Here is a 27304-nt window from a genome sequence, read left to right as displayed (position 1 = left end):
AACAGAACGGGAGAACTACTCATCAAAAAGGATAACTTCATCTAACTTCATTCGCTGAGAAGCCAGAAGATATAAGGAAAACCGAAACATGCGCAGAACCAAGACCACACACAATCAACAAGCCCGTTCAACATACGAAATCTCGGTCCTAAAAAGGGTTACAAAGATATCACTAAAACAACCTTTTCCTATCTTTCTTACATGATCTGGTGGGGCCAGAATTGCACATGTCGATAACGTGGCAAAGAGCAACCTCTACGCATTTAATCCCATAATCATCTTGATCAGTCCGACCACATTCACTGCAGGACAAAGGGCACTCCCATATCTCTTAATCCTGGCCTGTGTCAGCCACTGTCACCTTATTCCCGCAAACTTGTTAATCTCGTCCGCCCACCCAACTTTCCGTCGCCTCCTGCTACGCCTGACTTCTCTTGGAATCCTGTACGTCACCCTCAAGGACCATCGGTTATCTTGACTTGGCATTACCCTGGCCAGGCCAATTTCTTCTTTTAATTTCGGTTAGGTAATCATTAGACTGCGTTTATTCCCTCACCCGTTCTGCTCTCTTCCTGTCTCTTAACTACAATTATCATTACACCTGTCCCTTTTCTTTTAATAGCTCGCTGCGATGTCCTCAGTTTAAGTTGAACCCTTTTCGCTAGCCTTGACGTTCCTGCTTCATAAGAGGGTACAGATATAATATATTACGGATACAATACAGATATATTAGTAAACTGCCATTCGTGATTTGATAGTTCCTGCGAAATGCGCTAAATTCCATTCTTATTTTTCTTGTTATTTGTCTATTGCGCTGACGGTGGGTGATGGTGGTGTTGAAGTCTGAGCAGAAAAGAAGAAAAGAAAAGGGAAAAAAGATTTTATACATTTTTGATACTTCGACTTCTTCATCCATTCCTTCATTGCCGCCTTTTCTTCTTCTTTATACCGCACAGCTCAGGAGAAATGTGAGAGCATTGATGCCTATAGGAACAGGGACCGCGAAGGAATCATTCCAATAAATATCAATAGATTTTTCCATCGTTACTGAGGCTCCAGAATAAATTTTGTGCTCTGGTGTCAACTGAAGGCCCCAGGGCTAAAAGGGGCTAATTAAGGGTCCGCTGCCTATTCTAGCCTGGTCTCATTCCGTGTGTCTATCGGCGACATGCTAAAGCGATCACCATCACTCGAGTGGGCTGCTCGAGGCGCGCCGTAGCGAACATCAGCGCGTGGAGCAGCGGCGGTCCGGTCACGAGGGGACCGATGGTCATCGGCAGCAGCCCGAGCATTCCACGGCCAAAGGCAGACACTCGCTACTCGTCTACACGGCTCACCTGGTCAACACATGGCTGGAGAACGTAAGTGGCGATGCACCGCTAGGCAGACCAGCATTTGAGCGAGCCGTACTCCTATAGATGGCCGCCGATGGCCAGACGCGTTACGATCGCGGGGAGGGGCTCTCGCCAGACGTCGACAGTGCTACTTCTCGGGATGGCTTCTGGAACCGCCCGATTCAAGCTTTGCGCTGCCCTGCAGCTTGTGCAGTGCGAGGACCTACTGGGGTTAGAAAGCAAGACTCACGTTGGCGCACAGCTGCCCTTAGTTGCTGCGCGGTGCACTCAAGCTGAGTTGTAAGGTCGCTTCATCCTTCTGATGTGTTCCCAATGCCAACAATGAGTCCCTGAGACTGAGCGGGCGACATTCCTGGAAGTTTCTAGCGGCTAGTGCGGTGAAGGCAGTTAGGGGGATGTGTGCCCCGTGGCGCAAAGAGCCTCTTTTGCGTTGCCTTGTGAGACGGTAAAGAATACGGGGGGGGGGGGGGGGGGTCTATGCGCCTTTTGAGTACATAAGCTGTTGCTCGGTGTACATGCAGGTTGTTTCACAATGTCCGTTCAGGAGCCCCAACCGGGCCGCCAGTGCCGGTCGGTGTCCTTCGACGATGGCAAGCGGCGTGTCATCGCCACCGACCTGGACCCCGAGGTGGAGCCGCTCACGCTGAAGACTTCCGTGGGCAGGCCCCCAACACCCCGGCCGCGGCTAACCGACGCAACACCTCTTCGTCGCCCAACGGCCAGTGCGACGAGTTGGGCGATGGCTGCTCGCGACCCCCCAGCGCAGCCTCGAAGGTGGGTGTCTCTGCCGCCGCCGCTTCCCTGCTGATGGAAATGGAGGTGCGCACGGGAGGCTGTTATATAAATTGGAGGATGTCTCTAATTATAAGCGCACTGTAACAGGGCCGTAGTTCGGCTCTGCTGTCGATTTTAACGTGGTCGCGATAAAAAGAGCTATTGTCGCCGCGGCATCTTTGACCATAACCGAAAAATCCACGATAATTCCCGCTGAGATGCAACGTAGAAGGTAGGTGGGCCACGGGGGTCACGTGACCTTGAGGCTTCATCACAACCGGCCCACCGGATTGTGAGAAACGCGCACCGTGGCAGGTGGCAGTTGAATCAAACATTTGTCCCGTGAGATTGCTGGGAAGGGCAACCTTGATCGCACAAGTCGCACCGGTGGCAGCACCATTGCGACAGTAGTGGTATGATGACTTCAGAAGATCTGTTTTCCTGCCCCACTTGTTGTTGATGCGGGGTTCAGTGCGAAACCTTGTCCCCTGGAAGGTCTATGGGAAGAATGTGGTCTTCCATCTGTTGTCACTGCATATATATGCTGGCAGGAATCCTCTTGTTGCGTATGACTGAAGCGTTCCCATGTGTCTTCATTCAGTGAGCTAGCGCGCCCCACCGTGACGAGAATAAGCGCTTTGAGACCTCACACGCTGGCGGCTCCTCTGCGCAGGTATTGCCGATGGCCATGCACGAGCCGTACCCGGGCCGTCAGTGGCGGTCGGTGACCTTCGACGATGCCAAGCGGCGTGTCATCGCCACCGACCAGGATGCGGAGGTGGACACGCTGAATCTGAAGTCCATCGTGGGAAGGCCCCCGACACTCCGGCCGTCGCGAACCGACTGCTGTTGAAACTTCGTTTTTTTTCATATTTATCCTGTGTATTTGTGTCATTTTTTAATACGCTTCGCGAGACAAAACACAGGCACCTCCCGATTGTTTATGGCCGGCAGCGGCTCCCCTCGGGCGACGGGACTCTGGGAACCCGAGGGAGAGGGCCAAAGGTTGAGACAAGCGGAGGGCTCCTCCGTCTGGAGGGGCAAGGGAAAAGGACAGAACGAGCGGGGAGCCCCAGCGATGAGCATGCAATTTCTCGAGCTCTTGCTCCCCTCCTAATGAACAGTTTGTTTCTTGCAATAAACTAATTTACGTAAACGATAACAATCTACTGTCATCAGAAACGAACTAAATCATTCGGTTTCTACAACTGTACACCACCCCTTCGTCGACCGACGGCCAGTACTACGAGTTGCGCGAGGGCTCCTCGCGGCCACCCAGGGCAGTCGCGGAGGCGGGCGCCCTTACAAAAATTTCCTTACACAATCCACAGACTGTCTATGGACTTTAGTCTAAGAAGTCTATAGACTGTCTATAGACAAATCCAGTAGACCATTCTAAATACAATCTATAGATTTTTCGCCATACACTTTTAGTAGACTTTTGTTGTCTATAGACAGTCCATAGACAAATGTCTACAGAAAGTAAATAGGTCTATAGGCAGTCTATAGACACAGGTCTATAGACAGTCTTTAGAAAATTTACAGATTTATGGCCATTCACTTCCTATAGACTTCTGTCCATAGACCGTCTATAGACAAATGTCTAGTGATAGCAGACACAGGTGTATAGGCAGTCTATAGATGATCTATAGACTTATGCCATACACTTCCTGTAGATTTGTCTATAGACAAAAATCTACTGGTCCAGTAGACATAGGTCTATAGACATTCCACAGTTATATGGCCTGGCAATGCTGTAGATATTTGTCTATAGACAGTCTATAGAGCTCTGTTTAAAAAACCTTAATTGACCATTGTCTGTAGGCTGCCTACAGACAGTCTACAACTGTTCAAAAAGGTCACCACACGGTCTTCACAAATGACATGACGATCAATATACTTACAATTTATTTTATTTCCAAGCTATGCAGGCAAGGAATATGCAACACATGCACCATAAGAATACACCATATAAAAATAAATGCTGAAAGTAATAGTCCGAATATAGTTTCCTCAGAAGCAATCCTGCGACCTGTTGTCTGCAGTCAGTCATCCAGGCATGTTGACCTGTACAGTGGAAGAAAAAAAATAAGAGAAACTGATAAAAAATTCCCACTCCATCTCTACAAATGTGCTTTAAAAAACAAGGCATATATATCCTGGCTATCCCATTGAAGAAAGCTAGTCATGCTTTGGTTTGGTTTTATGTGGTCCAAAAACCCAAGGTGACTCAGGCCATGAGAGGCGCCGTAGTGAAAGGTTGTGGAGTAATTTCGGCCACCGGCGGTTTCTTACCGTGCACTGACATTGCATAGAACACAGGCCTCTAGCATTTTGCCTCTATCAAAACGCGACAGGCTAGACCAGGATCGAACCTGCATCATCAAGGTTGTAGTAGTAGTACAGTTTATTTGGGACAAAAAAAAATACAAAATTTGTCCTGGGTGAGAAGGCAAATGGCATTTTTGCCTGATGAGGCCATCCCACCCCTGACAGCAGTGGCAACCACTATAGGCATATTCGAACACATTTGCAGTACAGTACATCGTACAACAACCAATATGTATGGAAGCACACAAAACAAAACAAATGGACAACCCTGAGGACTGTGTGCATGCTTCTGTATATGGAATAAAAAAAGATTTACAGATTCCCAAATACAATTTACACGTACAACACACCCAAATGTCATCCATGACACAAAAGAAATTCTTTGACTTATTATTCTATTAGGTACATATGTCTTAGTGTTTTCTTTAGGTAGTGATGGGTAGATTGGTAAAAATTGAAACATGGCTGGATATTGATTCAATAAATTTGCTATTTGCGTACATAATCTCACATCACCATAGTTGGTGGGAGATCGGGGCCCCTGTATTTTATCTTCCCTAAGGAGATGTGGAGTGTGTTTCTTTTTGTACTGAACCTCAATATTTGAACGGTGTAACATATACTGCTGCACGATTTCCAGAAATAACTTATATTTGAATAGCTTACTGATCTCTAGTATGTCATAGACCTTAAAGCATGGCAAGCAATGTTCTATTTTTGGTATTTTCGAATACCACATATTGAGCTCTTTTGCAGAGGGTGCAGCTAATCAAGGTTTCTTTGTGTTGTGTCTGACGATACCAGGGAGCAGTATGTTAAACGTGAATGAAAGAGAGCATAGTAAGTTTATTGCTTCACTGGCAACCTGCTTAATATGCCAAAAACACGTGAAGTTCAATTCGGAGAGCTTCTGTGTGCGAATTCCAGAGAAACATTTCATGAATGATAACACCTAGAAAGCAAATCCTTTTAGACTGGTTGATAATGTTATTCCGGAACTTCAATTTGAACTCACTATCTGTTTTGCTACTTTTAGGCTTGAAAATCAGGTATTCCATCTTGTTTATCTTTAGGTCTAGTTTATTAAAGGTTGACTAAAAGTCTAAATAGTGAAGCCATTCATTTGCTTCCCTGTAAACGAAGCTTTCATTGCAACCTGAAAAAAAAAAATACATTAGTGTCATCTGCATGTAATACCATTTCAGAGCAGCCTGGGGTGTTTACAATATCACTCATATATATCAAGAATAATATGGGGCCTAGAATGGATCCCTATGGAACTCCGTATTTAATAGTGCCTCAATCGGATTTGGTGCTCTTTATTATGGTGTATTGCTCCCTGCAAATTAAACAGCTTTCCATCAGGGCATGTGCTGTACCTTGGATTCCATAGAACGGTAGCTTTATTAATAATATATCATGATGGACAGAATCAAAGGTTTTCCTGAAATCAAGAAAGAAACCCAAAGTAAGCTTTCCTTTCTTAATGTTGTCAAGAATTTTCTGTTTAATATAAAGTAAAGCAGTTTCAGTTGCCTTATTCTTTCTGAATCCAAACTGCTTGTTTACTATCAAGTTATGCAGAGTGAGGAAATCAACAATTCTTTTGTTCATTATGTGTTCAGCAACTTTTGAAAAGACTGAAAGCACTGACATTGGTCTATAGTTGTTCGTCTTCAAAAGCACCACCTTTATGAATAGCTGGAACATGCGGAAGCTTCATTTGGTTTGGAAATATCCCTACTTGAAGTATGCAGTTGCATATATGCGTAAGGACTGGAGTTATCAGTGTGGCTACAACTTCACGGGGGAAACTTTCACATCATCGTAGGCTGATGCACAGTTGTCTTTCAGCGTCATGATTATGTTGAGGACTTCTTCGGCTCAAGTTGGAGTGAGAAATACAGCTTGAGGACATTGAACATTAATATATTGTTCACATGATAATGTACCATGAATATCATTTGAGGCACCAACTTCTACAAAGTGCATGTTGAAAAGGTTTGCAATGTTTTTGTCAGTTCAGCCCTGTGTAGCATAGCGGTAATGTCGTCTTGTGTAATAGCCTTAACTTGCAGCTTTTCTAAAATCTCATTTTTTTTGCTTAGCATGTCCTCATCCTGGGTTTCAGTCAATATATGAAGCTCTAGGGTTAGACAGCGACTACGCCACTCCAAATCATCAAGGTCCGGCTTCAGCAGAGTTATATCACTACCTACGTTGTTAGATTCCAGCCCTTCAACTCACTTCGTCAGTTGTTTTGTAGTTTTCTCTTGAACAGTCAGGTGGTTCTGAAAGTCGTCAAACTTATCAGAGAGCAACTGCATTTGCGTCTCAAATGCATCAAACTTTTTTGACAAAGGCAAAAGAGCATCAAGCTTCGTTTCAGTCTGCAGTAATCTGAGTATCACATCGGATTCATGCTTCGGATTTTCTGTGGTGCTTGTGCCGTTGTGGTTGCCTCGACAAGAGTCACATTTCCATGCTTTCTTTTTGGCTTCGTGCTTAGCATTGAAAGATTCTTCTGTTATTCCCGCACATGCACCACGATGAAAATTAAATTTGCACTCTTAGCATGTTGCAAAGGTGCTATCAGTGAGTGGAAGACGGATGTCAAGCACAACAACGAGCTATAGTATGCTCAGATCTTGTACAAAAAACTCATCTACTTAGGGGCAGCGACGACATAAAAGGAAAACAAAATCACATTCAGTGAGGCATAATTATGCACAAACCTGCACAAAGGCAGAGACTGTTACATGATGCTCGCAGTTACGGTCACCACTGCCAAGTGAGGTCCCAGTGGAAGTAATCTTCTTTTATAGCCCACAGTGAACCGTTGATGCTGTGCCGGATTTCCGTGTGACACCGACAACCACGCCTTCCTGGTACGCTGCTCGAGACTACCGTCCGTCTTCAGGGCACGTGCGATGACCAGTGAGATGTACGGCTGCACAGTGGGTAATCTGCACAAAGGCAGAGACTGTTATGTGATGCTCGCAGTTATCATCGCTACTTTGCAGTGGTGACGATAACTTGACGTAGCTTTACATAACATAACTGACGACTTGGCATAACTTGAGCACCTGAAGAACACGATAACCACTGAGCCATCACGCCGGATTCATCATTTCAGTAAATATGCATGACAAATTCTATGTGGCTGTCATAAAACATTGTAACTAATATCCACATTCCGTGCAGCACTCTACCTCTACACTAAATAGCTATTGCGAATACTGACCTCTGTATGCATTCCCTTTACATTAATTGGAATAGAATGCTTAGAAAACTTGTGCCACTTATCATTGACTCGCTACGAGCTGTTGAGAATGCTGCTCCATAAAACGTACATTCAGTGCTCCTTGCAAAAGAATCCCAACTGGAGAATATTCAAGCATTTATTCTTATACCCGCTATTGAACAAGCGCTTCAAAATACCCTGCATGAAGCCTGGTACGTACGCCGATACTGAAACAGGCACAAGCCATGCAAAACCTACCAGGCAGACTGCGAACCAGTTCACCACGGTTTTGCGCCCACAACTTGAAACACTAAGACGAAACAGCATACTCATACACCAGAGTGGGCTCTTTGGAACCAGTGGGTTACAGCGCTTCCATGCCGTGCTGATTATGCAGAAAAACTCAAACAGCACATAGTGGCTGCAGCAGCGCCATTTCAGAACCATACGTGAGCTTCAGACGACAAGCTCATTATTGTAATGATGAAATACCATTTCAAATTGAGTTTTTACTTCAAGTGCAGCCTGGACAGAGCAGTAAAAAGGAGACACTTGCATGCAGGTACCCTAACCTAACGCTGATAGAAAAATCAACGAAAGCAACGAACACGCTCAAAGTAAGAATTATTTCATTGAAACAATTAACGTGTTCATCAAAAGGCGCAGCCATAATAAAACAGCGCGAGCAGAATTGCATTCGCGGCGCAAATAAGCGCCAAGTTACATTGGCGTTTTTGTAATGTAGCAGTGTGAGATCAGAAACGCATACTCTGCCTCTCGCACAATTGGTACTGGAGAAATTTGTGCACGCGTAAGCGGGGTTTATGAATGAGCCTCTCGGAACGAAATGTAAGCCATCTCTTGTCGAGGCGACTTTTACTCAGCTTTCGAAATGAATTGCCCGCAGGCCAGCGGCGGCGGCCAACCGCTCGGATAACAGGGATGGACGAATCCATACGTGTGCAACGAAAGGAGAGACGGGATGCAGCTCGTAGGTTCTTCGCGGTGTTTGTACACACTCGCGATTTGCGCCGGCAACCACTTTTATTTCAACCATCACTCTATTAGCATTCCTCCACCGCCGCATCACTACATCTTTGACAAACGCCTCGAGCTCTAGTCAATAGCGTTACAAAACATATTTGGTGAAACGTCGCTGCCCACGACGCGCACCGAGTGAGCGGCTACAACAAACAAGCAATTAATGCACACCTCTCAATGAACATCACTCCATGGTCCCGACAGGCGATAACACAAAGAATAAAAAATAAATGTAATCCACCTCTGAACTTGATTGTGCGTTTGCGAAGATGCCAAGTAAATCGTGCTCACACGGCTCTAACGCATAGTTTCATTTCGGCCTTCACTCACGGGCTAAGCGATATTTCTGGCTGTGCACCTACCTTTCAGCACGGAAAAGCCAGTAGAGAGCTCACGAGGATGTCTTACCGTCCCGGGTTTCGCACCGAGTGCCTTTCCGCGCGCCAGGAAAGACATAGCGGCACAGACGAAAGCGCATTATTCGAGAACATGGCGGGTGCCGCTGCTCACACAAACGTGCTTACAAACGTGGATAGGAAGTTTGTCGCTGCGCACATAATCTGCTCTGCACACACAGCACTGCTTAGAGTGGCTAAGGAGACCGGATGAATAAAAATAATCGTGTAGACTTACCGTAAGTGGACGATTAAGTTGAATTTCAATCAAAACTTAATCCACGAGAGACAACGCCGCCGACGCCGACACACCGGCGTGCCGGCGTACACAGTTGTTTGCTGCCCGGATGATTTTCCGCCGCCCACGGGCAAAATGGTAAAAAGTGAAACAGAAACCAATTTCAAGTTCATGTCTATATTGGTTGCACTCTTGCCAAGTGTAGCTTGCTCTAGCATCCAAGAACACAAAGGGCCATTGGTTTAAAGCATAAATTCTCCACTCGCGCTTTAAAAACCTTATTACTTTCGCGAAAACCGAAACCTTACAACTTTGTCCATGCGCGCCGTATCTCCCATCGAATAGGATGTGGCGCCCTTTTCAAATAATTATAATGGTGCATAGCATAACGTCTTTGCACGGATCGTCTGCATTCTGCCTTTTCTGACGAATGAAATGTTTCCCCCATCCAATAACGTCTTTTTGGCGTGTGCTCGTGTTTTGAAAACCGGTATGGACAACAGCGTGTTATCGCCTCCGATGCAGCAGGTGTACGGCGAAGAACGAAAATATACTGGGTTTCTGATTGTTGAGTCGCAGCACTTTTTCACGTGAATGCAAACTGCAAAAGTATAAATGGCATATCTTAATTCCGCAGAGAACCATGATCTTTGAGTCTCTTCGAATCATGTTTCTGAGAGATGGGCACATCCTTGAATTCTCACCCCCGTTATTCCCCCTTATTTTACAGGAGGTTTTAAGGAGAAATAAATGTAGTCACTGATGAAATGCTTCTTAATTTATGCGCGTTGGACAGTAACGATAGAACGTGTAATGGTATATTCTCGAGCGATTCCTTTAAGGGAGAGTGTGTTCGTTTGATGTAGTACAGTTTGCAGCAGCCTTACTTCAGAAATGGGTGCCTTTCATCGCTCTACCTGTCAGCATTAAAGATTATTGAATTATATTCTCAATATACGTCGCGGTTTAAGAAAAATTAGCTCTTCAAAGCTTCTAAAAACAATATACATGAAGATATTGCATTGCCGTTGGACAATATTTTTTTTTATCCCTGACATAGCAAAGGAAGCGGAGGACTTTGACATTAGTTGCGGTCACCCGATGCAGTTTGGTTCGTGGGGGTTTAACGTCCCCAGCCAACTCAGGGAATGAGGGATGCCGTAGTGAAGGGCTCCGGAAATTTCGACCGCCTGGGGTTCTTTAACGTGCACTGACATCGCACACTACACGGGCCTCAGGAATTTCGCCTCCATCGAAATTCGACCGCCGCGGCTGGCAACGAATCCGCGTCTTTCGGGTCAGCAGCCGAGCGCCATAACCACTTAACCACCGCGGCGGCCCGATGCAGTTCTACTCAGCATGCAGTGCGAAAAGAAATGGATATTTTATGGACTTAGTCGAAAGGCAGTGTATACATTGTTAGATAAAATTAGGATTGTTATAAACAATAGGCAATAGGTCTATAGACAATAGTCATTACGTAGTCTAAAGATTGTCTATAGACGATAAGAAATTAAGGCGGTTGAGAGATTTTGGTCTATAAATTGTCTGTAGGTCGTCTATAGACAAATGGCTGCTAAGCCGGTTATAGACTAGTCTATAGATGGTTTATAGATTGTCTATAAACAAAAGGAAATTATGGCGGTTATAGGCATTAGTCTATAGATGGTGTATAGATTGTCTATGGAGAAAAGGAAATAAGGCAGGTATCGACTTTAGTCTGTAGAAAATCTATTGACTGCCTATAGGCAAAGGAAAATTATGTTTACTATAGACTTTTTATGCACAAAAGGAAATGAGGCAGTTATAGGCTTCAATCTATAGATAATCTATTGACCGTCTATAGACAAAGAAAACTTGTCTGTTACAGACTAGTCTACAGATATTCTATGGACCATCTATAGACAGAACAAAATTAAGGCGGTTATAGACTTTACTTTATAGATAGTCTATTGACCACTTATAGACGGAAGGAGATTAAGGTTGTTATACACTTTAGTCTATAGATAATCTATTGACTGAATATAGAGAAAGGAAAATTGTCTGTTATGGACTTGCATCTATAGATGATCTATAGACATTCTATGGACAAAAGGAAGTAAGGCGGTTATAGACTTTTGTCTATAGATAATCTATTGACCGTCTGTAGACAAAGGAAAATTATATTTGGTATAGACTTTAGTCCATAGATAGTCTATGGACCATCTATAGATAGAAGGAAATTGATGCGGTTATAGACTTCAGTCTATAAGTTGTCTATGGACCATCTACAGACAAAAGGAAATTAGGAAGGTTATAGACTTTAGTCTAATGAGCATCTATACAGTGTCTATTTAAAACAATAGTCTAAAGGGCGTCTATAGTGTCTATAAAAAGTCTATAGACAGTCTGTAGAACATTTTCATAAGGGCGTCTCGTCCGCCGCCACCGCCAAACAGCCTGCATGTGTATCCATCTCTAATTGTAAATAATACTTGATGCCAGCAGGCACGCTGTCGCAATAAAAACAAAAGCCGGCCATGAGGAGCTCGCCTCTGTGGGTGCGGAAGAGTGAGCGCGACGAAACGCACTGAGAGAAAAGAATGGCGGAAAACAGTAAAGTCATTTCATTCTGTCAGGAGGAGGAGAAAACTTTATTCTAGTCTGCGGCTTTGTGGCATCTTCAGAGATGTTCTATCCTTGGGTGTGTACCCAGGAGTCTCCTCTGTCGAGCTCGGCCAGTTCTAATCAATGGTCGGTTGCCCTCAGTCCAGGACTTCCCTGGCCACTGCCGCCCATTGATCTCGCTGTACCAGACCTTGTTGTTCTTCACAGCGGTCGCTGGAAAGCAGTTTCTCCCATTCGTCCGGACTCGGGTTTTGTATTTTGGGGACCACGTCTATGTTTTGGCATCTGTTGAAGTTTTCTGTGCCACTCCACCATAATGGGGTGATTGACTAAAGGTAGACTCAGGGCATCAAAAAAAAAAGCGTGGTACGCGTGTGAATATGGTGAGTACGGGAATTATTACTCCTTTTCGTCCACTTGAGTGCTGCCATACGGCCACAAATGGGAGCTAGTAGGGAATTTTAGCTTCGCGTAGACGGACACCGGTTTACCGGACGCCGGCTGCGCACGCGGAGTGCCCCGCCTAACCGCACCGCTGTGACTGCGTGCGCGTGTGCATCTAGCGGCCTCTATTAATGCGACAGCATCAGCTGTAACCACACCAAAATCCCGGGGATATCTGGTGTCAGGACAGTCGCTGATTGGTTGAGGGAGCTCACGTGACTTTGTGATGTCATCACAACAGACCACCAGGTTGTGAGCAACCTAGGAAGAGAATCGAAATTAAAATTAAAAAAAGTGATATATGGGAATGTCAGCACCGTCTACGACCTGCTACTGCTTCTTGCAGTGCGAATATCGCAGATGATGGGCCGACAATTGCAAAGAAACTGACGCAATCACGCACAAAAGTTGCAAAAGAAGCGACAATTGTGAAATATAATGCTTTCACATACCGCTCTTTAGTGAGTGAGGCGTCACCGTAGCTTCTTGCTTTAGTTTATAACCGTGTGGCTTGCTGGAGAGGAATAATAACGAGTGATCATTAATGCGGCAGAAGTGACATATGTGCTATCATGAGACTCTAACCTACCCGTTGAGACAGGAGACAATAACGAATATAAAGAAAAACAGAACGGGAGAACTACTCATCAAAAAGGATAACTTCATCTAACTTCATTCGCTGAGAAGCCAGAAGATATAAGGAAAACCGAAACATGCGCAGAACCAAGACCACACACAATCAACAAGCCCGTTCAACATACGAAATCTCGGTCCTAAAAAGGGTTACAAAGATATCACTAAAACAACCTTTTCCTATCTTTCTTACATGATCTGGTGGGGCCAGAATTGCACATGTCGATAACGTGGCAAAGAGCAACCTCTACGCATTTAATCCCATAATCATCTTGATCAGTCCGACCACATTCACTGCAGGACAAAGGGCACTCCCATATCTCTTAATCCTGGCCTGTGTCAGCCACTGTCACCTTATTCCCGCAAACTTGTTAATCTCGTCCGCCCACCCAACTTTCCGTCGCCTCCTGCTACGCCTGACTTCTCTTGGAATCCTGTACGTCACCCTCAAGGACCATCGGTTATCTTGACTTGGCATTACCCTGGCCAGGCCAATTTCTTCTTTTAATTTCGGTTAGGTAATCATTAGACTGCGTTTATTCCCTCACCCGTTCTGCTCTCTTCCTGTCTCTTAACTACAATTATCATTACACCTGTCCCTTTTCTTTTAATAGCTCGCTGCGATGTCCTCAGTTTAAGTTGAACCCTTTTCGCTAGCCTTGACGTTCCTGCTTCATAAGAGGGTACAGATATAATATATTACGGATACAATACAGATATATTAGTAAACTGCCATTCGTGATTTGATAGTTCCTGCGAAATGCGCTAAATTCCATTCTTATTTTTCTTGTTATTTCTCTATTGCGCTGACGGTGGGTGATGGTGGTGATGGAAGTCTGAGCAGAAAAGAAGAAAAGAAAAGGGAAAAAAGATTTTATACATTTTTGATACTTCGACTTCTTCATCCATTCCTTCATTGCCGCCTTTTCTTCTTCTTTATACCGCACAGCTCAGGAGAAATGTGAGAGCATTGATGCCTATAGGAACAGGAACCGCGAAGGAATCATTCCAATAAATATCAATAGATTTTTCCATCGTTACTGAGGCTCCAGAATAAATTTTGTGCTCTGGTGTCAACTGAAGGCCCCAGGGCTAAAAGGGGCTAATTAAGGGTCCGCTGCCTATTCTAGCCTGGTCTCATTCCGTGTGTTTATCGGCGACATGCTAAAGCGATCACCATCACTCGAGTGGGCGCGAGCTCGGCTGTGGTGGGCTGCTCGAGGCGCGCCGTAGCGAACATCAGCGCGTGGAGCAGCGGCGGTCCGGTCACGAGGGGACCGATGGTCATCGGCAGCAGCCCGAGCATTCCACGGCCAAAGGCAGACACTCGCTACTCGTCTACACGGCTCACCTGGTCAACACATGGCTGGAGAACGTAAGTGGCGATGCACCGCTAGGCAGACCAGCATTAGAGCGAGCCGTACTCCTATAGATGGCCGCCGATGGCCAGACGCGTTACGATCGCGGGGAGGGGCTCTCGCCAGACGTCGACAGTGCTACTTCTCGGGATGGCTTCTGGAACCGCCCGATTCAAGCTTTGCGCTGCCCTGCAGCTTGTGCAGTGCGAGGACCTACTGGGGTTAGAAAGCAAGACTCACGTTGGCGCACAGCTGCCCTTAGTTGCTGCGCGGTGCACTCAAGCTGAGTTGTAAGATCGCTTCATCCTTCTGATGTGTTCCCAATGCCAACAATGAGTCCCTGAGACTGAGCGGGCGACATTCCTGGATGTTTCTAGCGGCTAGTGCGGTGAAGGCAGTTAGGGGGATGTGTGCCCCGTGGCGCAAAGAGCCTCTTTTGCGTTGTCTTGTGAGACGGTAAAGAATACGGGGGGGGGGGGGTCTATGCGCCTTTTGAGTACATAAGCTGTTGCTCGGTGTACATGCAGGTTGTTTCACAATGTCCGTTCAGGAGCCCCAACCGGGCCGCCAGTGCCGGTCGGTGTCCTTCGACGATGGCAAGCGGCGTGTCATCGCCACCGACCTGGATCCCGAGGTGGACCCGCTCACGCTGAAGACTTCCGTGGGCAGGCCCCCAACACCCCGGCCGCGGCTAACCGACGCAACACCTCTTCGTCGCCCAACGGCCAGTGCGACGAGTTGGGCGATGGCTGCTCGCGACCCCCCAGCGCAGCCTCGAAGGTGGGTGTCTCTGCCGCCGCCGCTTCCCTGCTGATGGAAATGGAGGTGCGCACGGGAGGCTGTTATATAAATTGGAGGATGTCTCTAATTATAAGCGCACTGTAACAGGGCCGTAGTTCGGCTCTGCTGTCGATTTTAACGTGGTCGCGATAAAAAGAGCTATTGTCGCCGCGGCATCTTTGACCATAACCGAAAAATCCACGATAATTCCCGCTGAGATGCAACGTAGAAGGTAGGTGGGCCACGGGGGTCACGTGACCTTGTGGCTTCATCACAACCGGCCCACCGGATTGTGAGAAACGCGCACCGTGGCAGGTGGCAGTTGAATCAAACATTTGTCCCGTGAGATTGCTGGGAAGGGCAACCTTGATCGCACAAGTCGCACCGGTGGCAGCACCATTGCGACAGTAGTGGTATGCTGACTTCAGAAGATCTGTTTTCCTGCCCCACTTGTTGTTGATGCGGGGTTCAGTGCGAAACCTTGTCCCCTGGAAGGTCTATGGGAAGAATGTGGTCTTCCATCTGTTGTCACTGCATATATATGCTGGCAGGAATCCTCTTGTTGCGTATGACTGAAGCGTTCCCATGTGTCTTCATTCAGTGAGCTAGCGCGCCCCACCGTGACGAGAATAAGCGCTTTGAGACCTCACACGCTGGCGGCTCCTCTGCGCAGGTATTGCCGATGGCCATGCACGAGCCGTACCCGGGCCGTCAGTGGCGGTCGGTGACCTTCGACGATGCCAAGCGGCGTGTCATCGCCACCGACCAGGATGCGGAGGTGGACACGCTGAATCTGAAGTCCATCGTGGGAAGGCCCCCGACACTCCGGCCGTCGCGAACCGACTGCTGTTGAAACTTCGTTTTTTTTTCATATTTATCCTGTGTATTTGTGTCATTTTTTAATACGCTTCGCGAGACAAAACACAGGCACCTCCCGATTGTTTATGGCCGGCAGCGGCTCCCCTCGGGCGACGGGACTCTGGGAACCCGAGGGAGAGGGCCAAAGGTTGAGACAAGCGGAGGGCTCCTCCGTCTGGAGGGGCAAGGGAAAAGGACAGAACGAGCGGGGAGCCCCAGCGATGAGCATGCAATTTCTCGAGCTCTTGCTCCCCTCCTAATGAACAGTTTGTTTCTTGCAATAAACTAATTTACGTAAACGATAACAATCTACTGTCATCAGAAACGAACTAAATCATTCGGTTTCTACAACTGTACACCACCCCTTCGTCGACCGACGGCCAGTACTACGAGTTGCGCGAGGGCTCCTCGCGGCCACCCAGGGCAGTCGCGGAGGCGGGCGCCCTTACAAAAATTTCCTTACACAATCCACAGACTGTCTATGGACTTTAGTCTAAGAAGTCTATAGACTGTCTATAGACAAATCCAGTAGACCATTCTAAATACAATCTATAGATTTTCCGCCATACACTTTTAGTAGACTTTTGTTGTCTATAGACAGTCCATAGACAAATGTCTACAGAAAGTAAATAGGTCTATAGGCAGTCTATAGACACAGGTCTATAGACAGTCTTTAGAAAATTTACAGATTTATGGCCATACACTTCCTATAGACTTCTGTCCATAGACCGTCTATAGACAAATGTCTAGTGATAGCAGACACAGGTGTATAGGCAGTCTATAGATGATCTATAGACTTATGCCATACACTTCCTGTAGATTTGTCTATAGACAAAAATCTACTGGTCCAGTAGACATAGGTCTATAGACATTCCACAGTTATATGGCCTGGCAATGCTGTAGATATTTGTCTATAGACAGTCTATAGAGCTCTGTTTAAAAAACCTTAATTGACCATTGTCTGTAGGCTGCCTACAGACAGTCTACAACTGTTCAAAAAGGTCACCACACGGTCTTCACAAATGACATGACGATCAATATACTTACAATTTATTTTATTTCCAAGCTATGCAGACAAGGAATATGCAACACATGCACCATAAGAATACACCATATAAAAATAAATGCTGAAAGTAATAGTCCGAATATAGTTTCCTCAGAAGCAATCCTGCGACCTGTTGTCTGCAGTCAGTCATCCAGGCATGTTGACCTGTACAGTGGAAGAAAAAAAATAAGAGAAACTGATAAAAAATTCCCACTCCATCTATACAAATGTGCTTTAAAAAACAAGGCATATATATCCTGGCTATCCCATTGAAGAAAGCTAGTCATGTTTTGGTTTGGTTTTATGTGGTCCAAAAACCCAAGGTGACTCAGGCCATGAGAGGCGCCGTAGTGAAAGGTTGTGGAGTAATTTCGGCCACCGGCAGTTTCTTACCGTGCACTGACATTGCATAGAACACAGGCCTCTAGCATTTTGCCTCTATCAAAACGCGACAGGCTAGACCAGGATCGAACCTGCATCATCAAGGTTGTAGTAGTAGTACAGTTTATTTGGGACAAAAAAAAATACAAAATTTGTCCTGGGTGAGAAGGCAAATGGCATTTTTGCCTGATGAGGCCATCCCACCCCTGACAGCAGTGGCAACCACTATAGGCATATTCGAACACATTTGCAGTACAGTACATCGTACAACAACCAATATGTATGGAAGCACACAAAACAAAACAAATGGACAACCCTGAGGACTGTGTGCATGCTTCTGTATATGGAATAAAAAAAGATTTACAGATTCCCAAATACAATTTACACGTACAACACACCCAAATGTCATCCATGACACAAAAGAAATTCTTTGACTTATTATTCTATTAGGTACATATGTCTTAGTGTTTTCTTTAGGTAGTGATGGGTAGATTGGTAAAAATTGAAACATGGCTGGATATTGATTCAATAAATTTGCTATTTGCGTACATAATCTCACATCACCATAGTTGGTGGGAGATCGGGGCCCCTGTATTTTATCTTCCCTAAGGAGATGTGGAGTGTGTTTCTTTTTGTACTGAACCTCAATATTTGAACGGTGTAACATATACTGCTGCACGATTTCCAGAAATAACTTATATTTGAATAGCTTACTGATCTCTAGTATGTCATAGACCTTAAAGCATGGCAAGCAATGTTCTATTTTTGGTATTTTCGAATACCACATATTGAGCTCTTTTGCAGAGGGTGCAGCTAATCAAGGTTTCTTTGTGTTGTGTCTGACGATACCAGGGAGCAGTATGTTAAACGTGAATGAAAGAGAGCATAGTAAGTTTATTGCTTCACTGGCAACCTGCTTAATATGCCAAAAACACGAGAAGTTCAATTCGGAGAGCTTCTGTGTGCGAATTCCAGAGAAACATTTCATGAATGATAACACCTAGAAAGCAAATCCTCTTAGACTGGTTGATAATGTTATTCCGGAACTTCAATTTGAACTCACTATCTGTTTTGCTACTTTTAGGCTTGAAAATCAGGTATTCCATCTTGTTTATCTTTAGGTCTAGTTTATTAAAGGTTGACTAAAAGTCTAAATAGTGAAGCCATTCATTTGCTTCCCTGTAAACGAAGCTTTCATTGCAACCTGAAAAAAAAAATACATTAGTGTCATCTGCATGTAATACCATTTCAGAGCAGCCTGGGGTGTTTACAATATCACTCATATATATCAAGAATAATATGGGGCCTAGAATGGATCCCTATGGAACTCCGTATTTAATAGTGCCTCAATCGGATTTGGTGCTCTTTATTATGGTGTATTGCTCCCTGCAAATTAAACAGCTTTCCATCAGGGCATGTGCTGTACCTTGGATTCCATAGAACGGTAGCTTTATTAATAATATATCATGATGGACAGAATCAAAGGTTTTCCTGAAATCAAGAAAGAAACCCAAAGTAAGCTTTCCTTTCTTAATGTTGTCAAGAATTTTCTGTTTAATATAAAGTAAAGCAGTTTCAGTTGCCTTATTCTTTCTGAATCCAAACTGCTTGTTTACTATCAAGTTATGCAGAGTGAGGAAATCAACAATTCTTTTGTTCATTATGTGTTCAGCAACTTTTGAAAAGACTGAAAGCACTGACATTGGTCTATAGTTGTTCGTCTTCAAAAGCACCACCTTTATGAATAGCTGGAACATGCGGAAGCTTCATTTGGTTTGGAAATATCCCTACTTGAAGTATGCAGTTGCATATATGCGTAAGGACTGGAGTTATCAGTGTGGCTACAACTTCACGGGGGAAACTTTCACATCATCGTAGGCTGATGCACAGTTGTCTTTCAGCGTCATGATTATGTTGAGGACTTCTTCGGCTCAAGTTGGAGTGAGAAATACAGCTTGAGGACATTGAACATTAATATATTGTTCACATGATAATGTACCATGAATATCATTTGAGGCACCAACTTCTACAAAGTGCATGTTGAAAAGGTTTGCAATGTTTTTGTCAGTTCAGCCCTGTGTAGCATAGCGGTAATGTCGTCTTGTGTAATAGCCTTAACTTGCAGCTTTTCTACAATCTCATTTTTTTTGCTTAGCATGTCCTCATCCTGGGTTTCAGTCAATATATGAAGCTCTAGGGTTAGACAGCGACTACGCCACTCCAAATCATCAAGGTCCGGCTTCAGCAGAGTTATATCACTACCTACGTTGTTAGATTCCAGCCCTTCAACTCACTTCGTCAGTTGTTTTGTAGTTTTCTCTTGAACAGTCAGGTGGTTCTGAAAGTCGTCAAACTTATCAGAGAGCAACTGCATTTGCGTCTCAAATGCATCAAACTTTTTTGACAAAGGCAAAAGAGCATCAAGCTTCGTTTCAGTCTGCAGTAATCTGAGTATCACATCGGATTCATGCTTCGGATTTTCTGTGGTGCTTGTGCCGTTGTGGTTGCCTCGACAAGAGTCACATTTCCATGCTTTCTTTTTGGCTTCGTGCTTAGCATTGAAAGATTCTTCTGTTATTCCCGCACATGCACCACGATGAAAATTAAATTTGCACTCTTAGCATGTTGCAAAGGTGCTATCAGTGAGTGGAAGACGGATGTCAAGCACAACAACGAGCTATAGTATGCTCAGATCTTGTACAAAAAACTCATCTACTTAGGGGCAGCGACGACATAAAAGGAAAACAAAATCACATTCAGTGAGGCATAATTATGCACAAACCTGCACAAAGGCAGAGACTGTTACATGATGCTCGCAGTTACGGTCACCACTGCCAAGTGAGGTCCCAGTGGAAGTAATCTTCTTTTATAGCCCACAGTGAACCGTTGATGCTGTGCCGGATTTCCGTGTGACACCGACAACCACGCCTTCCTGGTACGCTGCTCGAGACTACCGTCCGTCTTCAGGGCACGTGCGATGACCAGTGAGATGTACGGCTGCACAGTGGGTAATCTGCACAAAGGCAGAGACTGTTATGTGATGCTCGCAGTTATCATCGCTACTTTGCAGTGGTGACGATAACTTGACGTAGCTTTACATAACATAACTGACGACTTGGCATAACTTGAGCACCTGAAGAACACGATAACCACTGAGCCATCACGCCGGATTCATCATTTCAGTAAATATGCATGACAAATTCTATGTGGCTGTCATAAAACATTGTAACTAATATCCACATTCCGTGCAGCACTCTACCTCTACACTAAATAGCTATTGCGAATACTGACCTCTGTATGCATTCCCTTTACATTAATTGGAATAGAATGCTTAGAAAACTTGTGCCACTTATCATTGACTCGCTACGAGCTGTTGAGAATGCTGCTCCATAAAACGTACATTCAGTGCTCCTTGCAAAAGAATCCCAACTGGAGAATATTCAAGCATTTATTCTTATACCCGCTATTGAACAAGCGCTTCAAAATACCCTGCATGAAGCCTGGTACGTACGCCGATACTGAAACAGGCACAAGCCATGCAAAAGCTACCAGGCAGACTGCGAACCAGTTCACCACGGTTTTGCGCCCACAACTTGAAACACTAAGACGAAACAGCATACTCATACACCAGAGTGGGCTCTTTGGAACCAGTGGGTTACAGCGCTTCCATGCCGTGCTGATTATGCAGAAAAACTCAAACAGCACATAGTGGCTGCAGCAGCGCCATTTCAGAACCATACGTGAGCTTCAGACGACAAGCTCATTATTGTAATGATGAAATACCATTTCAAATTGAGTTTTTACTTCAAGTGCAGCCTGGACAGAGCAGTAAAAAGGAGACACTTGCATGCAGGTACCCTAACCTAACGCTGATAGAAAAATCAACGAAAGCAACGAACACGCTCAAAGTAAGAATTATTTCATTGAAACAATTAACGTGTTCATCAAAAGGCGCAGCCATAATAAAACAGCGCGAGCAGAATTGCATTCGCGGCGCAAATAAGCGCCAAGTTACATTGGCGTTTTTGTAATGTAGCAGTGTGAGATCAGAAACGCATACTCTGCCTCTCGCACAATTGGTACTGGAGAAATTTGTGCACGCGTAAGCGGGGTTTATGAATGAGCCTCTCGGAACGAAATGTAAGCCATCTCTTGTCGAGGCGACTTTTACTCAGCTTTCGAAATGAATTGCCCGCAGGCCAGCGGCGGCGGCCAACCGCTCGGATAACAGGGATGGACGAATCCATACGTGTGCAACGAAAGGAGAGACGGGATGCAGCTCGTAGGTTCTTCGCGGTGTTTGTACACACTCGCGATTTGCGCCGGCAACCACTTTTATTTCAACCATCACTCTATTAGCATTCCTCCACCGCCGCATCACTACATCTTTGACAAACGCCTCGAGCTCTAGTCAATAGCGTTACAAAACATATTTGGTGAAACGTCGCTGCCCACGACGCGCACCGAGTGAGCGGCTACAACAAACAAGCAATTAATGCACACCTCTCAATGAACATCACTCCATGGTCCCGACAGGCGATAACACAAAGAATAAAAAATAAATGTAATCCACCTCTGAACTTGATTGTGCGTTTGCGAAGATGCCAAGTAAATCGTGCTCACACGGCTCTAACGCATAGTTTCATTTCGGCCTTCACTCACGGGCTAAGCGATATTTCTGGCTGTGCACCTACCTTTCAGCACGGAAAAGCCAGTAGAGAGCTCGCGAGGATGTCTTACCGTCCCGGGTTTCGCACCGAGTGCCTTTCCGCGCGCCAGGAAAGACATAGCGGCACAGACGAAAGCGCATTATTCGAGAACATGGCGGGTGCCGCTGCTCACACAAACGTGCTTACAAACGTGGATAGGAAGTTTGTCGCTGCGCACATAATCTGCTCTGCACACACAGCACTGCTTAGAGTGGCTAAGGAGACCGGATGAATAAAAATAATCGTGTAGACTTACCGTAAGTGGACGATTAAGTTGAATTTCAATCAAAACTTAATCCACGAGAGACAACGCCGCCGACGCCGACACACCGGCGTGCCGGCGTACACAGTTGTTTGCTGCCCGGATGATTTTCCGCCGCCCACGGGCAAAATGGTAAAAAGTGAAACAGAAACCAATTTCAAGTTCATGTCTATATTGGTTGCACTCTTGCCAAGTGTAGCTTGCTCTAGCATCCAAGAACACAAAGGGCCATTGGTTTAAAGCATAAATTCTCCACTCGCGCTTTAAAAAGCTTATTACTTTCGCGAAAACCGAAACCTTACAACTTTGTCCATGTGCGCCGTATCTCCCATCGAATAGGATGTGGCGCCCTTTTCAAATAATTATAATGGTGCATAGCATAACGTCTTTGCACGGATCGTCTGCATTCTGCCTTTTCTGACGAATGAAATGTTTCCCCCATCCAATAACGTCTTTTTGGCGTGTGCTCGTGTTTTGAAAACCGGTATGGACAACAGCGTGTTATCGCCTCCGATGCAGCAGGTGTACGGCGAAGAACGAAAATATACTGGGTTTCTGATTGCTGAGTCGCAGCACTTTTTCACGTGAATGCAAACTGCAAAAGTATAAATGGCATATCTTAATTCCGCAGAGAACCATGATCTTTGAGTCCCTTCGAATCATGTTTCTGAGAGATGGGCACATCCTTGAATTCTCACCCCCGTTATTCCCCCTTATTTTACAGGAGGTTTTAAGGAGAAATAAATGTAGTCACTGATGAAATGCTTCTTAATTTATGCGCGTTGGACAGTAACGATAGAACGTGTAATGGTATATTCTCGAGCGATTCCTTTAAGGGAGAGTGTGTTCGTTTGATGTAGTACAGTTTGCAGCAGCCTTACTTCAGAAATGGGTGCCTTTCATCGCTCTACCTGTCAGCATTAAAGATTATTGAATTATATTCTCAATATACGTCGCGGTTTAAGAAAAATTAGCTCTTCAAAGCTTCTAAAAACAATATACATGAAGATATTGCATTGCCGTTGGACAATATTTTTTTTTATCCCTGACATAGCAAAGGAAGCGGAGGACTTTGACATTAGTTGCGGTCACCCGATGCAGTTTGGTTCGTGGGGGTTTAACGTCCCCAGCCAACTCAGGGAATGAGGGATGCCGTAGTGAAGGGCTCCGGAAATTTCGACCGCCTGGGGTTCTTTAACGTGCACTGACATCGCACACTACACGGGCCTCAGGAATTTCGCCTCCATCGAAATTCGACCGCCGCGGCTGGCAACGAATCCGCGTCTTTCGGGTCAGCAGCCGAGCGCCATAACCACTTAACCACCGCGGCGGCCCGATGCAGTTCTACTCAGCATGCAGTGCGAAAAGAAATGGATATTTTATGGACTTAGTCGAAAGGCAGTGTATACATTGTTAGATAAAATTAGGATTGTTAAAAACAATAGGCAATAGGTCTATAGACAATAGTCATTACGTAGTCTAAAGATTGTCTATAGACGATAAGAAATTAAGGCGGTTGAGAGATTTTGGTCTATAAATTGTCTGTAGGTCGTCTATAGACAAATGGCTGCTAAGCCGGTTATAGACTAGTCTATAGATGGTTTATAGATTGTCTATAAACAAAAGGAAATTATGGCGGTTATAGGCATTAGTCTATAGATGGTGTATAGATTGTCTATGGAGAAAAGGAAATAAGGCAGGTATCGACTTTAGTCTGTAGAAAATCTATTGACTGCCTATAGGCAAAGGAAAATTATGTTTACTATAGACTTTTTATGCACAAAAGGAAATGAGGCAGTTATAGGCTTCAATCTATAGATAATCTATTGACCGTCTATAGACAAAGAAAACTTGTCTGTTACAGACTAGTCTACAGATATTCTATGGACCATCTATAGACAGAACAAAATTAAGGCGGTTATAGACTTTACTTTATAGATAGTCTATTGACCACTTATAGACGGAAGGAGATTAAGGTTGTTATACACTTTAGTCTATAGATAATCTATTGACTGAATATAGAGAAAGGAAAATTGTCTGTTATGGACTTGCATCTATAGATGATCTATAGACATTCTATGGACAAAAGGAAGTAAGGCGGTTATAGACTTTAGTCTATAGATAATCTATTGACCGTCTGTAGACAAAAGAAAATTATATTTGGTATAGACTTTAGTCCATAGATAGTCTATGGACCATCTATAGATAGAAGGAAATTGATGCGGTTATAGACTTCAGTCTATAAGTAGTCTATGGACCATCTACAGACAAAAGGAAATTAGGAAGGTTATAGACTTTAGTCTAATGAGCATCTATACAGTGTCTATTTAAAACAATAGTCTAAAGGGCGTCTATAGTGTCTATAAAAAGTCTATAGACAGTCTGTAGAACATTTTCATAAGGGCGTCTCGTCCGCCGCCACCGCCAAACAGCCTGCATGTGTATCCATCTCTAATTGTAAATAATACTTGATGCCAGCAGGCACGCTGTCGCAATAAAAACAAAAGCCGGCCATGAGGAGCTCGCCTCTGTGGGTGCGGAAGAGTGAGCGCGACGAAACGCACTGAGAGAAAAGAACGGCGGAAAACAGTAAAGTCATTTCATTCTGTCAGGAGGAGGAGAAAACTTTATTCTAGTCTGCGGCTTTGTGGCATCTTCAGAGATGTTCTATCCTTGGGTGTGTACCCAGGAGTCTCCTCTGTCGAGCTCGGCCAGTTCTAATCAATGGTCGGTTGCCCTCAGTCCAGGACTCCCCTGGCCACTGCCGCCCATTGATCTCGCTGTACCAGACCTTGTTGTTCTTCACAGCGGTCGCTGGAAAGCAGTTTCTCCCATTCGTCCGGACTCGGGTTTTGTATTTTGGGGACCCACGTCTATGTTTTGGCATCTGTTGAAGTTTCCTGTACCACTCCACCATAATGGGGTGATTGACTAAAGGTAGACTCAGGGCATCAAAAAATAAGCGTGGTACACGTGTGAATATGGTGAGTACGGGAATTATTACTCCTTTTCGTCCACTTGAGTGCAGCCATACGGCTACAAATGGGAGCTAGTAGGGAATTTTAGCTTCGCGTAGACAGACACCGGTTTACCGGACGCCGGCTGCGCACGCGGAGTGCCCCGCCTAACCGCACCGCTGTGACTGCGTGCGCGTGTGCATCTAGCGGCCTCTATTAATGCGACAGCATCAGCTGTAACCACACCAAAATCCCGGGGATATCTGGTGTCAGGAAAGTCGCTGATTGGTTGAGGGAGCTCACGTGACTTTGTGATGTCATCACAACAGACCACCAGGTTGTGAGCAACCAAGGAAGAGAATCGAAATTAAAATTAAAAAAAGTGATATATGGGAATGTCAGCACCGTCTACGACCTGCTACTGCTTCTTGCAGTGCGAATATCGCAGATGATGGGCCGACAATTGCAAAGAAACTGACGCAATCACGCACAAAAGTTGCAAAAGAAGCGACAATTGTGAAATATAATGCTTTCACATACCGCTCTTTAGTGAGTGAGGCGTCACCGTAGCTTCTTGCTTTAGTTTATAACCGTGTGGCTTGCTGGAGAAGGAATAATAACGAGTGATCATTAATGCGGCAGAAGTGACATATGTGCTATCATGAGACTCTAACCTACCCGTTGAGACAGGAGACAATAACGAATATAAAGAAAAACAGAACGGGAGAACTACTCATCAAAAAGGATAACTTCATCTAACTTCATTCGCTGAGAAGCCAGAAGATATAAGGAAAACCGAAACATGCGCAGAACCAAGACCACACACAATCAACAAGCCCGTTCAACATACGAAATCTCGGTCCTAAAAAGGGTTACAAAGATATCACTAAAACAACCTTTTCCTATCTTACATGATCTGGTGGGGCCAGAATTGCACATGTCGATAACGTGGCAAAGAGCAACCTCTACGCATTTAATCCCATAATCATCTTGATCAGTCCGACCACATTCACTGCAGGACAAAGGGCACTCCCCATATCTCTTAATCCTGGCCTGTGTCAGCCACTGTCACCTTATTCCCGCAAACTTGTTAATCTCGTCCGCCCACCCAACTTTCCGTCGCCTCCTGCTACGCCTGACTTCTCTTGGAATCCTGTACGTCACCCTCAAGGACCATCGGTTATCTTGACTTGGCATTACCCTGGCCAGGCCAATTTCTTCTTTTAATTTCGGTTAGGTAATCATTAGACTGGGTTTATTCCTCACCCGTTCTGCTCTCTTCCTGTCTCTTAACTACACCTATCATTACACCTGTCCCTTTTCTTTTAATAGCTCGCTGCGATGTCCTCAGTTTAAGTTGAACCCTTTTCGCTAGCCTTGACGTTCCTGCTTCATAAGAGGGTACAGATATAATATATTACGGATACAATACAGATATATTAGTAAACTGCCATTCGTGATTTGATAGTTCCTGCGAAATGCGCTAAATTCCATTCTTATTTTTCTTGTTATTTCTCTATGGCGCTGACGGTGGGTGATGGTGGTGATGGAAGTCTGAGCAGAAAAGAAGAAAAGAAAAGGGAAAAAAGATTTTATACATTTTTGATACTTCGACCTTCTTCATCCATTCCTTCATTGCCGCCTTTTCTTCTTCTTTATACCGCACAGCTCAGGAGAAATGTAGAGAGCATTGATGCCTATAGGAACAGGAACCGCGAAGGAATCATTCCAATAAATATCAATAGATTTTTCCATCGTTACTGAGGCTCCAGAATAAATTTTGTGCTCTGGTGTCAACTGAAGGCCCCAGGGCTAAAAGGGGCTAATTAAGGGTCCGCTGCCTATTCTAGCCTGGTCTCATTCCGTGTGTTTATCGGCGACATGCTAAAGCG

The 27304-nt window shown here is 45.0% G+C and overlaps 2 protein-coding genes and 2 long non-coding RNA genes across 7 annotated transcripts; 2 read left to right on the top strand and 2 right to left on the bottom strand.

Annotated features, from left to right (window-relative positions):
- Positions 1–1246: 1246 nt before the first annotated feature.
- On the top strand, positions 1247–3165 carry LOC144135360 (uncharacterized). Its single transcript, XM_077668042.1, has 3 exons — positions 1247–1361; positions 1877–2129; positions 2803–3165. Exons 1-3 carry the CDS (start codon positions 1267–1269, stop codon positions 2980–2982), a joined length of 528 nt encoding a protein of 175 aa, XP_077524168.1. The 5' UTR covers positions 1247–1266; the 3' UTR covers positions 2983–3165.
- Positions 3166–4026: 861 nt separating this feature from the next.
- LOC144113548 (uncharacterized) lies at positions 4027–9496 on the bottom strand. 2 transcript variants are annotated; one of them, XR_013310821.1, is made up of 4 exons: positions 9379–9496; positions 7196–7426; positions 6708–6751; positions 4027–4196 (listed from the first exon to the last, which is right to left on the bottom strand). It is a non-coding gene; the product is annotated as an uncharacterized LOC144113548 (long non-coding RNA). The 2 variants fall into 2 exon arrangements; XR_013310820.1 differs by lacking the exon at positions 6708–6751.
- Positions 9497–14265: 4769 nt separating this feature from the next.
- On the top strand, positions 14266–16260 carry LOC144135368 (uncharacterized). Of its 2 annotated transcripts, none has more exons than XM_077668045.1 (3): positions 14266–14437; positions 14948–15200; positions 15874–16260. In XM_077668045.1, exons 1-3 carry the CDS (start codon positions 14343–14345, stop codon positions 16051–16053), a joined length of 528 nt encoding a protein of 175 aa, XP_077524171.1. In that variant the 5' UTR covers positions 14266–14342; the 3' UTR covers positions 16054–16260. The 2 variants fall into 2 exon arrangements, with proteins under 2 accessions (XP_077524171.1, XP_077524178.1); XM_077668052.1 differs by having other exon boundaries at positions 14351–14437; positions 14971–15200.
- Positions 16261–17096: 836 nt separating this feature from the next.
- Positions 17097–22567, bottom strand: LOC144113547 (uncharacterized). 2 transcript variants are annotated; one of them, XR_013310819.1, is made up of 4 exons: positions 22450–22567; positions 20267–20497; positions 19779–19822; positions 17097–17268 (listed from the first exon to the last, which is right to left on the bottom strand). It is a non-coding gene; the product is annotated as an uncharacterized LOC144113547 (long non-coding RNA). The 2 variants fall into 2 exon arrangements; XR_013310818.1 differs by lacking the exon at positions 19779–19822.
- Positions 22568–27304: the final 4737 nt, after the last annotated feature.

Source organism: Amblyomma americanum, chromosome 1 (assembly GCF_052857255.1).
Source record: "Amblyomma americanum isolate KBUSLIRL-KWMA chromosome 1, ASM5285725v1, whole genome shotgun sequence".
In the NCBI taxonomy this organism is placed as follows: Eukaryota; Metazoa; Arthropoda; class Arachnida; order Ixodida; family Ixodidae; genus Amblyomma; species Amblyomma americanum.
Note: the sequence above shows the minus strand (reverse complement) of the source record. Positions and strands in the feature narration are given on the sequence as shown.